We start from the raw sequence: 12,977 nt of genomic DNA, 5'->3' as shown, positions 1-12,977 counted from the left end.
CTCTGTTTCCTGTGGCTGCAGAGCATTCAGTCTAATGGACAGTCTGTCAACCCCCCCAACCCCCCCCCATCCATCCCATTAGTGGCCAGCTTTTCTGTCTGTTACCATCTAGCCTGCCTGTCTACCCCTGTCCCCTACTGCATGTCCCCTTATGTTAACCACTCTTCCACCACACTCATGTCCAACACACACAGCACTCCAAACGGTACAGGGGTGTGTTACACTCTGCTGCACTTATTTCATATAATATGATAAAACCAACATCTCCATATGTTTATAAAGAAATTAAAGAGAATTAAAGAAAAGACACTTTGTGGTTAGTTTGAATAACACATTGAATAACATTTTCTTCTTCCCAAAATTCCATTTGCATACTGTTAATATCATTTCATAACACGAAAACTACAGTACAGTATCCCTATGCTCATTCATAGACTAGTAAAATAGACTGTCTAATTTGCTAGAGGCTACATGAAAAATGACTGATAACCCTGTTCAGAGAAAGGCAGAACCCCGCTATGTTATTAGAAGTCCACGGGTTTGCTGAGGATTGTCTGTCTGTCTGTTTGTCTGTCTGTGATTCATAGATCTGGATGTCCAGTATGCTCCCTATGGCTACGTCCCTGAAATGGCAATGAATGGAGCTCCGATAGATGGAGATATGCACGACGAGTATCCGCAAGACATGGGCTTTGATACCCTGCACAGACCATACAATGAGTACTAACAGTCAGGTGGGTACCACAAACACACACACACATGTAATTTGCCATGTAAATGGTACCAAAGTCGTCATGTTTTTAAATTACAAATAACGTAAATAACAGTTTTGAATTCAGTTATGCATCAGGGAAATAGCAATGATCTTGCGGGCTCCAGAGCTATAATGAGTGGTTGAGCTTTTGATGACAACTCTTTCGCAGATGGAGAGAATGCAGAGGGAGAGAGATGGAGGAGAGGTGAAGAGAAGACCAGAATCACATGACACAAAGAATCTGTTCAGGGGGAATTCAGGGACTGTTAAAAACAAATTCAGTGTCTCTTTAACCTTTCCAGTGGTTTCCTTGTAGTGAAAACATTGAAATATAAAAAAGCTTTAACTTTTTAAGTGCTTTGTTTTCAAAACTTTGTTACTTAACTACATTTTTTTAAATTTAAAATTTGTTTAATTTTTTTCTGGTTTGTTTGACTTGGCAGATTAGTGGTCCTAAAGAAAAATATAAAATGCGAAGCTTCCAGTTCAAAGATTTATTCTCTTATGTTTTATATACTATTTCATTCATATATATGGCACTTAGTCCATCCTAGTCCATATGTTTTTTTTTTTTTTGCTTTCATATTCCATTATAGAGAGGATGGACTAAGTGCCATTGTTGTTTGTGTAAAGGTGGTTAGTGCCAAAAGTCCAAATCCAGCTGGGCTGTGTGTGACTGTGCACTGAGGTGTATGTGTGGTGACAGTTACCAAACCACCACCCTCCTGACAAGGGGCAACAGGGTCCAACTGGCGACTGAGTGGGTGCATGTGTACCCTAAGGACCCCAGGTCCTCTGGCCTCACTGTTGCCCGGCAAGCCTCAATGCCTCATATTGCTTATCGATTCCACAAAACACGGCTGATGTTGCTTGCTTGCAAACCAACTTAAAAAGGGATAAGCTCACTGACTCAGAACTAGAGAAAACCCTGACAAACACACTGGACTTATGTTACCAAGCTCTTCGCTCATTGTGCTGTAATATATTCAATCCTAGCTGACTCATGTTTGGCATATTTTAATGGTTATATATATTGTTTTCATTAAAATGATGATGATGTTTTTAGAAAAGCGGTGTTTCAGGGGTTGAAAGGGTAAGTCTTTTAGGGGGTGAGGGTGGGGAAATATGCCAAAGAGATTTACTGTGTGAAGATAATCATGTAGCTTTTTGGTTTCAATCGGTGGAAGTTTGAAAAGCAGTGACACAAAAAATTGTACAGTTCACCTGCTCAATGTTGGCTTTCAAACTTAGTCACTGGCACTGCCATTTTAACTGTACTCTATGCTTCTGTGATCTCTATGCTTGCTGTAACCCCCCCTTCTTCAGTTCCATTAAACTCAGTGAAATATAACAATACAACAAAATACACAATCCTGATTTTTCACAAGAATGTGCAATCCTAGCCCAATTCCTTGATGACCCACATAAAGGTATCACATATACTTGTGTGTAGAGGTCCAGGAAGTTTAAAGTAAAAGAAAAAACATGAAATTTGCATTTTTACAGAGAATTTTTAGTTTATAAATTTTGTCAAAAAATAATAAAAACTATATTAACTACACAGACTGCTTGTGTTTCATTGAATTTGGGAGGCAGTGTGGGTTATATCTGTGAGGCTACAAATACCTAGGAATGTAAAGCAACTAAGGTGCCAAGACTTGCTTTATGGTAACAACTGAGATAATGAGAAAAAGATGTTAAATATTTGTTAAAGAGACTGGCCATATTCTGTGAGACTCTAAACAAAATATATATTTGGTTTGAACACATTGCCAGGTGTTTTTTTTTTCAGTGGCATGCAGTAAATATTCAGTGTCAATAGCATTTATTCAAATAGCAAGTTTACCTTTTTCATTACCTGAATCATCATAATGCATACATAACATGTTCAAAAGCACTACATAAGAATGAGGTACATGGTATACTGCTACATAATGTATTTGTCATGCCTAATGTCTCGCTGCCCATACAACAGAGAATTGTAAAATATATATTATTACACTACAAAAGATTTCAAGAATGCAGAGCATTAGGTGATAATGCAGCACAACAAAGTTGCTCTAATACTTATTACGAATTGGTATTTATGACATGCATTGTGAACCATTTAAAGAAACATGATATATTCTTCATGCAGCTGTGATTTTACACTTATGTAGATCTTAATATAATGCTACCTATACGTTATAATAGGCAAGTGTCCGTTTTCTTCTTGAAGTGAAACATATTTAAGGCCAACATAAGATCAAGTGGTGAAATATGTGTTTTGTGAAAGTATTTTTATAAAAAGCATGAAGGAAATATGGAAAATTTTGTCTCTATTAATTCTTTTACACCACCCTGCATTTAAAATTTGAATTTTTTTCATAGGTAATGGAAAATTACTCTCCCTACCAAGTGGATGCCTTTAGTGTGCTGTAGTCTAAATATGCTAATGTACTGTAAGTCACATGGTAATGTTCTTGATTTTCACTAGAAAACAGACAAATAGTTGAAGTAATGGGCATGGCTATTGATTTTGTAGATTGGGCAAGCTACAGGTTGGGGCTTTTTCACATCTGCTTTCCTTGTAGAGTAAAAGCAGCATTTTTGTCTCTCCACCATGTTGTCCCTTTCTCATGGAGGGACGCCCCATTACATACACTGCACATACTCACTGGCCCACTCTAGCAACTGTCTCTATCTCCCCACTATAATGAGAGAAGTACTACACACTGACAAACACAACTCTGTTCTTTTGCGTTACTTGATTTATCATTGTAAAAATTCCTATAATTTACTCCTTATGGTTTTTTGTTGCTGTGTCACTAACTGTGGATGCACTCATGTGCTTGTGTATGATGGAGTGCAAGAGGTTGAGATGAAGCAGTGTGGATGGGTGAGTGGCAGCATAGTATAGTGGTTAAGGAGCAGGACTTGTGACCAAGAAATTGCTGGTTCAATTCCCCACTGGGGCACTGCTGATGTACCCTTGGGCAGGGTACCTAACCCATAATTGCCTCAGTAAAACATCCAGCTGTCTAAATGGATACCATTGTAAGTTGCTCTGGATAAGAGTGTCTGCTAAATGCCAATAATGTAATGTAAATGAAGCAATATGAGACCAAAATGGCTCCTATTAGAGGTGCTGAAGTAGAGTCATTGAGAAGAAAGTTGCTAAACTATTGATTTCAAACATCATTTATTACTACTGAAGCTATTTGTTCCCTTAATGATAAAAGGACAAACTTTCTCCACAGGAAGAACATTATTTTCTGAGGAGGAAGAGCAGGTTTGATCTCAAATAACAACGAAAGAGATTGCCAATCAATGACCATAGCAATACAATAAATGACTATTTCAACAACATTCATCATAAGATGAACATTGCCACCTGAATTCATTAAGTTTAAAAATAAAGCTTTTCAAGGTTACACAGGACCAGAGGAGAACTGAAGGGCTTTGGGGAGTCACAGAAATGTCCCTTTTGGTATACTGAAAAGATTGCTGTTCCTTTGGACAAAATATGACACTACAATTCACTGTGACCCTACAAAGAACAAAACAAACACTATGGATATGCTGTGTAAACATAATGAAGAAAATAAATACTCAAGTCATTTCCTAAACTGGAGTTTGTGAAACATGTTAAGAAAATTATAATATATAGCCTAAATACTGAATCTGACATTAAAAAAAGTCTTAAATCTGACACCAGATACTTCACCATGAGCTGGCTCACAAAACAATTGTTTCTGAAGACAAAGGAAAGTGGTGATATTAGAGTAGCAATTCCATTGAAAGTGATTTTCTCAGCTGAAAACATGATGCTGGCTTTCAAATGTTGGCCAGCTATCCCTCTATAGAATGGAGCTGAAAAGACATAATAACAATGTGTCTGAATAGTATCATTATTATTTGTTTGTTTGTTTGTTTGTTTGTGTGTGTGTGTGTGTGTGTGTGTGTGTGTGTGTGTGTGTGTGTGTGTGTGTGTGTGTGTGTGTGTGTGTGTGTGTGTGTGTGATATCAACACAAAGAACTCAGTTCAGTTGGCATGCTGGTCAGTTAGTCAGCACAAACTAATGCCAAGGAGTTTTGAGGTATGGGATGATAACGAATGTAGCTTCATCACCTAAACTGGGTGATCACAAAAAAAGTGTATTGGGCGTAACAATATTCCTGAAACATACAAACATACTGGAGGTGTTTCTTTCAACTGAAACCCCAGAACTATATACATGTAAAAACACATAATTATCACAATCAGCTGTCTAAACAATAGACGGAACAGATGTAGTAGTAGCTCTTTATGTTGAGCAAATGCTTTATGAGGAGAAATGTTGTGTGGCATGTTTTTATTTGAGGTGGCTGAGCTTTCTTTTGGTCAAATGAGGAAATTCTGTGAAATGACAGCACTCTGGAGACACAAACACATGTTGAAGAGTCATGGGGTGGGTGGGGAACATGGAGTTTGGCTCCAAATCATTGGAAAGGAACAGTGAAAGATCCAGTGTTCAAGTTTGTGAGCTTTCCTTTTGTCAAATGCTTTTTGTGTCATGGACACTGATTTTTTTAAATTATTTCACTTTTTTTTTTACTTAGTAAAAGTCAAACATGAAAATTTCCTAACTCTGTTATTATTATGCGTTGATAAATACATTACATAACACAGAGATTTATGTGTCTGTTATTGAGGGCTGTCATCTTGCCTGGCAAAACTGATTATTTTTTTTGTTTTCAACGGTTAGTCAGTATGGCATCATTTTTTTGTTCACCACTGAGGACTACAGCCATTTAGTGGCTAGTGCATGAGAGCACAACCTAATTTCCCATTTCACTTGGCTCTAAGGGGTAACGTTATTTCCTGTAGTATGCTCTCCCATGTGAATTTCATTCAGTCATCACAATCAGGGAATATCATGCAATTTGAATGGTTTACCTCCACAGACCACAAAAGCTATGTAACATTACTGTCAACAATTAAATACTATTAATGTAGTTAGGAAAGGTTGAGAGGAAATGTTCAGTGCTCAACTGGAGTGGTACAGTTTTGAGGTGAGTCCATTGATTAGCAGGTAAAGGGGGGGATACAATGGAAAATGGAAATGTGTGAAAGCAATGAGGCCAAAAGGCACTGTACTCTTCTGAAAACTACTAGCACTGGGCCCTGATACGGTAAGACCTCACTTTCTAGTGTCTGTGAAATTCTTTGAGCAGATCAAGGCACAATTTATCAGAAACACATTTTGTGCACACACATTCTCATTTGTATGTGTATGACCCTGGCACAAACATATAGATACTCAAACGAAATGAGTAATTCTCTGAGGTCTGTATGACAATTCACAAAATTACTCAAGATCTACATGTATTGCAGGAGTACTAATTGATTTAATGTAAAAAAAGAATAAATGCACAATACATGTATTTATTCCATCTATTTGATTACGTGTAAACATATGTTTAATTTTATTAAATGATCAATTAGCTTGATAATGCAATCTAGCCTTATGTATTTGGCTTAATTCACATGAACATAATGGAAGCAGCCGCAGTGAGTCTATTCTGTCAGCTTGATTTGTTAAAGCTGTGTGTGCACTGGTGCAAGACATGAAGAAAGCAATGAGGTATGAAATTGAGTTATGTTTCCTACATCTGTGTGCACTTAGTATGGACCAAGGAACACTGCAGAGGAGAAAACAGCAGAGAATGACCACGCTCAAGTAAAGCCTGTTTCCATTTCGACTTCTTGTTCTTTGAAGATCTTTGAACATTCCAGGCACAGAGGCCCGGTTCTGGGGGCAATGATTACGCACATTTCTGGCGACTGTTTGCTTTTCGCGTTTTTTCTCTTTGCCATGTTGACCAAATATCCACTGCGATTGAATCAGTGCTAGGGTAGGTGTCAGCAGGTGACAGTGGTTGCTGAGTTTGTGACTCCCATTTTTGCCTCTGTCACATGGACACGGCTGCACCGTTTCCTCTTCGTAAGATTAATCTTGATGGGCACTGCGGCATCTATCACACCTCTTGTGTCAGGACTTTGAACCTTTCTTGTCCTCATAAGACCCCAGACTATCTGGAGAGTGCAACACTCTCCAAAAGCCACTGTCTATGCCATCACTGTCCTCACAATGAAAGAGAGATGAATACATGAAAGAAAGGAAGCAGGAGGACGAGGGAGGCGAGGACAGACGGGGAGGTGAAGACAGCCACTCTGGGACACTGTGGAGGTGTGCTGATCCATCAAGCATGTATGTTGTGGCATGGATGCCACATCTGAATTGCCATAATAACAGCACACCTCTATATGACAGGAGTACAGCTAAAACTGAGATTACTTTATACCCACCTAACTCAGTATTCTAACATTTTCCTAATATTAACATCCTAACATTATTGCAAAGTGTCTAAAACAACGTTACCATGACATCACATTTCCTCAAGTCAAAGCAGCGCTGCGTGAATGTATGCAACATCAAGCTGCCATCTTATGTGTGATAGACTAGTTGACTTCTGGTTCACATGTGCAATGCTCTAAGGTGATTTCTGGGCTTTCATTGAATTTTAAATTTGAAAAAAGCATGGCTTGTCTGTGTGTAGTACTTGTACAACCCATATTTATGAAGCTTCCCTAGATCAACACCCCTTATTCTCTGTTACAAAACATCAACTTCAGCCATAAACTAGCCAATGGTAGGTCTGTTGTTAATTACAGCACTATAAATTTAACGTCAGCTGTCCCCTTAGTTCCCACAGGACATTAAAAAGCTGAAAGCTTTGGCTTTATTCATGCGTTTGTGTCAGACATTACCAGCTGTAACTTACTCTAAACCTGATCTATTTACACTACTCAGAGTGGAGAGGCTCAACCTCATTCTTCTCAGAGCTGTAGTCCTGGAGGTTTCTTTTCCACCAAAGCACTCACTCTGAGTACTTGATTCAACAAATTGCTGCCTTAATTGAGCCAATTAAAGCCCTCTTCCCAGTTCACAGATCATTCATCATTCCAAGTTCTCTCACATATGCCATCAGAATTCAAATAGGCCTCCTGTTGCATGCAGAATGGGGATTCTGGCCTAATGTGAAGCCTCAGTGAATGGGAGGCATTCGAATTCTAGCTGTCTTCCAGAGAGGTTGACCGGCAAACTAATGTTGACACAAATGCACTCTGGACAGGAAGTACTGTAGTCCATTTTAATCATGGCAGGCAGCGAGTCATATTTTGTATCCTCCTCCAATAAAAAATGCCTTAGTTGTGGAACACACTCCAGCACTGGCACTTTCCCCAATGTAAACGTTTTATTGTTAAAAAACATATTTAAAAAATATTTTTTAAATATGGTTAATTATCACTCATATTGTATTACTAACACTATTAAATAATGTACAAGTACATATATCACAAGCCTATAGTTCAGACCTGGTGCCAGGAAAAAATAAAAGTAGGGTGCAATTGCATACCTAAAAAAAAACAAAACATAATAAATTCTATGTAGACATTGGGATATAAGGAGAAAACTGAGGATACACTGAGGTTCATCTCGGGGTGCAGACAGAGCACCCCCATAGCGCCGGCCCTGCTATAGTTCCTGAAATACGCAATATAAAAAGTTGGGGCTGACTGGTGTAGGTGCATGATGAGAATTACAAATCAGAGGAGAAGCTACACCTCATAGCTCAAGGGCAGCACACAGCAAATTTTAATCAAATGTAAAACGCTAACTGATTGCCCCTGGTTGTGAAAGTGATAGGCTATAATTTGAATGCCACACAGGTTATTTCAAAGAGGGCCACAAAATGTGCAAGATTGTGGTCCTCCATAACCACATGGTGGATGACTTGTGTGGATGATGGGAACACATCAGACAATGGTAGCATAAGTGCTCAGTATTGGGAGAGAGTGGGAGCTAAGGGACACAAGGAGACAAGCAGCTTCCTTTGGGCTGAGAGAAGAAGGGATGCACTCTTCCAAAGGAGGGTGGGGGATGGCAGCTGGGATAGGATGAGATCGCCAGGGGATGTAGGCAGACTGGGAGAGTGATGAGGACAGCTGTGTGGCTCCAAGCTCCTGTTTTTCTCCCAACTTGGCAGAGCCCCTAGTCCCTGGTGCCTGCAGGAAGAGAGAAGCTTGGCAAGTGTGTGTTGGGGGGGGCAAGGGGGGGTAAGGGTGTGCACAGGGTAATGGTGGGTCAGAGGCACCAGGGTGACACCCAAGGGAGAGGAATGTCATGTTTTTGCCAACCGGAGGAAAATCCTGAGGAGACTGTGGCATAACAAGGCTTTATTCATCCAGTATAGCGCCTCACTGTGTGTTACTATGCAGAACTGCACAATGGGCTCCAGCCCAAATGTTTTCTACATGGACAGAATTAAAAATGAAGTCATAAATATCACAGCACCAATGTTTTTTTTTTTTTTTTTTTTTTTTGGGGGGGGGGGGGGGGGGTGCATTTGTATTTTATGTTCATACTAGCCATAAGAGTAGGCCTGCTTCAGTGCCAATCTTGTTGTTTCTGATTAACATTTGAGTTGACCCTTGATGCCATTTTGAGAAATGTCACAAATGGCCACACTTCATTATGAACAATCCACCTTATTTAATTTCTGTTTATACCAAGTTAATTTACTCACAGATAACAATAAAAAAAAATCCTTGGAGCCATTTTTAAAACATTTGTGATATTTTGGCCCACTACAACGCATACATAATTCCCTTTTCCCCTGAATCAGGACTTGTATTCATATTAATTTTGTGGACTCTGACTGCAACTTCAAAGAATAACGTCATTAGATTTAATAGGGAAATGTCAATTGTCAATTGTAACTAATTAAAAAAAAAGAATTTTAATCACTATCTGAAGATGAGAAAAAAGAACACTATAATAAATTGGTGTACAATTCCATAATAATACATCCCAAATCTTGCTGACAGAGGGATGCAAGTAAACTTGATCAAAGGTAATACAGCACATTATAATAAATTTGCTCATACTCTTTGAATAACTGTGAATGATATCTAGTATTAACAGTTAAATTGCTTGAAGATATGCACAGTAGTAATTGTGTTCAGTAGGGTGTGGGAGTGTATCTCTTCAAGGTTTTGTTTTTTTTCCCCTATATTCATACCTGCATTTTAAAAACTTTTTGGGAGGACAAAAACTTTCATACAGTTGTAAAGCAATGTCAAATGATCAAAAATTCCTTCTTAGAGGTGTCTGATCATGATAAAAGACTATATGGTCTTCAATTTGATATGTAACTATATATAACTATAAGAGGATGAAGAACATTTTAGTAACTGGAGTGAATAGAATAAATACTCATACAACATGTAACCACACATTCATGTTTTTTTGTAATTATTTTTAGATAATTTCATTCAAATCAGCTTTATGCTTGGGTATATACCTGCTCTCCCTGCTCTTGGATTCTGGGTGGGCAGCTGTGTAGCATAGTGGTATAGTTGTTGGTTCAATTCCCCACGGAGGCACTGCTGCTGTATCCTTGGGCAAGGTACTTAACCCACAATATCCAGCTGTATAAATGGATAACATTGTTAAAAAAAAGAAAAGCTCTAATTGATATAAGTCCCTCTGGATAAGAGCGTCTGCTAAATGCCAATAATGTAATGATTCTTGGTCCTATGAATTGTGCGCATGGATTGTTTGGTTTAAAATATAAATAAAAAGAAAGAAATGAAGTCACCCCCATGTTACATTACATAACAGCATAATATTCGACTACGTTTCAAACCGACTGTATTATCTACAAAGTGAGTGATGATGTGCATCACAGTATGTTTTCAAAATAGAATCTACGCAAGTCGTACATTGACTGCTAAGCTTTTGTTTGGTATCTAGCACCCTCTTCTGTTCGGTATAGGTAACATCTTCATTTCGACAGAAATAGGACAAGAAATCATTTTGAGCGTGTCAATCAAATGAATCACGTTCATTGCCGCTGTTCATAAAACGGTATGTACAGTCAACATTAATCCGAGATTTAATTGGGAGAACAGTGTACAAATTGTGAACATCAACCATGCCAACACATTCATGTATACATTTGTTTGACAGGAATGAAAACAAAACATCCGCATGCAGTCAATTTCTAATACCCGATGCATACATTTAAACATAGACAATTCCAATCACAGTACTCTAGACGGGCCTTTAAAACTAAATATGTAAGAACAATGAAAAATGTATATATATTTTTCAACAGTCAGTAAGTTACAATCTGAGACCATACCACCACACAGAATGTTAACAGGGGAAAAATTGTAGCATGCAGAGAGGGTGGGGAAGCACTAGGAATAGCCACTTTAATAAACCTAAAAATGAATTTAAAATTAAAAAAATAATAAATAAATGCCTCTTCGCTGTTGTATGGATATTTATGAATGTTCGGCAAGTGTCAGCCGCAAATCTAAAACTGCACCATATTATGGTCATCAGTAAACCTTTCCCCATTATCATCATGTTTCTGTAACAGATGGTGTTCTCAGAGAGTAATATAATGAAATGTATGTCAGTCTTTCTGAAACCAGGGAAATCTGGAGTATCACTATTATGAAAATAGCCTCAAAAAATGGAATCACATGCTTACTTCATAGCACATATCATTTCATCTAAGCAAACAGGATGCATTAAAATAGTTTACAATCCAACACATGCTTAATTTTGATCTACTGTATATACATAAAAAAAATGATACAGCAGATCTAACACTGATGGTTGTGGATATGAGAAAAGCATTAGATTGGCTTTTATTATCATTCTTATTTAAGGCACTGAATTTCCACTCTGAGGCAATGCATCTTATAAGAATGCTGCAAAAAGCTCCTACAGCTCAGATATTCAGAGACTGTTATGTTTCACATTGCTTTTACTTGTCCAAAGGGCCAGATCAGGCTGTATTCTCTCTCCACAGCTTTTTACATGAGTGATTGATCCACAAGTCTAGACAGACAAATAAAGTGAAAGAGGTTACTCCTGGATTTAACATTAGTAATACCAAGTACAAACAATTTGAAGATGATTCTCTTTTATGACACACAAATATTGGAACTTTGATTCCCCATTTGTCATAACTTTTCTCCTTTCTCCAAGATATCAGGCTACAAAGTAAATACACAAATATCACTAAGATGATAACAGAGGACGTCTTCCAAGAGAGTACTGGAGAATTTTTTTAATCGAACAAAAGGCATTAAACATTTATGATACAACATATGCTCAAGGAGCGACTGTGGAAAACAATCTGCCATTAATTTCTGCCATTAATTAGTAAGGAGCAACTGTGAAAATTATTTGCTATTAATTTCCTGTTGAAAAACAGTTTCAGATCTAGTTATGCCTCTTCAGCTACTGAACATATGAATTGTTTTTACAAATCTAATTTTCCACCAGCAAATGGCCTGGAAATGTAAAGCATCTGGTCTAGGAAGCAGTTCAATGATCTCAAGCAGAGAAAAATTAAAATGCAATGGCAGGACTGACAAGAGTGGGGTTGATCTCCAAGACAACCCCCTGAAACATGCAGCGGTGACAGCAGCCTCTGCACCCAACCAAGGGGTGTACTTATGTGTACTCGCCAACCTGTCCAAACATCTGAAATGTATTCCCGGCATTCCCAGTCTCTCAGTAACAATGTGTGCTACTGACAGCAAATGATTAAAAATGTGCCATTTTGGCCCCGGGGATGCAATTTATGGAATTATCAGCATCTTTAACTGGTTACCAGTAGCCCCCAGTCTCTTCATTGCCACTTGTTTACCTGGTCATTCCGCTGAAAGCCTGTAGATTGGTCAGACCTGGCCAGGATAAACCTGCCAAGAACGAACCTAGGATGATTGGTAAATGACACTCAGAATGGACCTACTTATGACTCACATAAATGACACTGTTGAGTGATGGCACTGGTAAGTGCATGTGAGTACAGTCAGCAGCACATAGGGTGCTTATGCATAGCCAGAAAAATTAAATAAAATGTAATTTTTGTACACATTTTCCTGACCGAGCCTGATGTGTAATGCAAAACTGACTGACACATGGAACATGCTGGTAAGCAACCCTAAAACGTATCGGAATGAGCAGGTGGCAAAGAATGATAGGGTGGTAATCAGCTTCACAGCAGTAGGTAAGGAGAAGGTACAGGATGAATGCGTTTCAACATCCCCCATGACCATACAGGTCCAAAACCACATGTTGAGTTAAGGGTACATTGTGTCAGCATTCAT

General features: G+C 38.4%; 1 protein-coding gene across 1 annotated transcript in view; it reads left to right on the top strand.

Moving 5' to 3' along the window:
* jupa (junction plakoglobin a) overlaps positions 1–1,117 on the top strand; it is a 43,274-nt gene extending 42,157 nt beyond the window's left edge. The window contains exons 15-16 of the mRNA XM_036550293.1: positions 588–734; positions 924–1,117. Coding sequence (XP_036406186.1) covers positions 588–727 — 140 coding nt within the window. The 3' untranslated portion in view covers positions 728–734; positions 924–1,117. The remainder of the gene's footprint in view (positions 1–587; positions 735–923) is intronic.
* The last annotated feature ends 11,860 nt before the right edge of the window (positions 1,118–12,977 follow it).

Source organism: Megalops cyprinoides, chromosome 1 (assembly GCF_013368585.1).
Source record: "Megalops cyprinoides isolate fMegCyp1 chromosome 1, fMegCyp1.pri, whole genome shotgun sequence".
Classification (NCBI taxonomy): domain Eukaryota; kingdom Metazoa; phylum Chordata; class Actinopteri; order Elopiformes; family Megalopidae; genus Megalops; species Megalops cyprinoides.
This window is presented reverse-complemented; position numbering and strand designations above follow the sequence as displayed.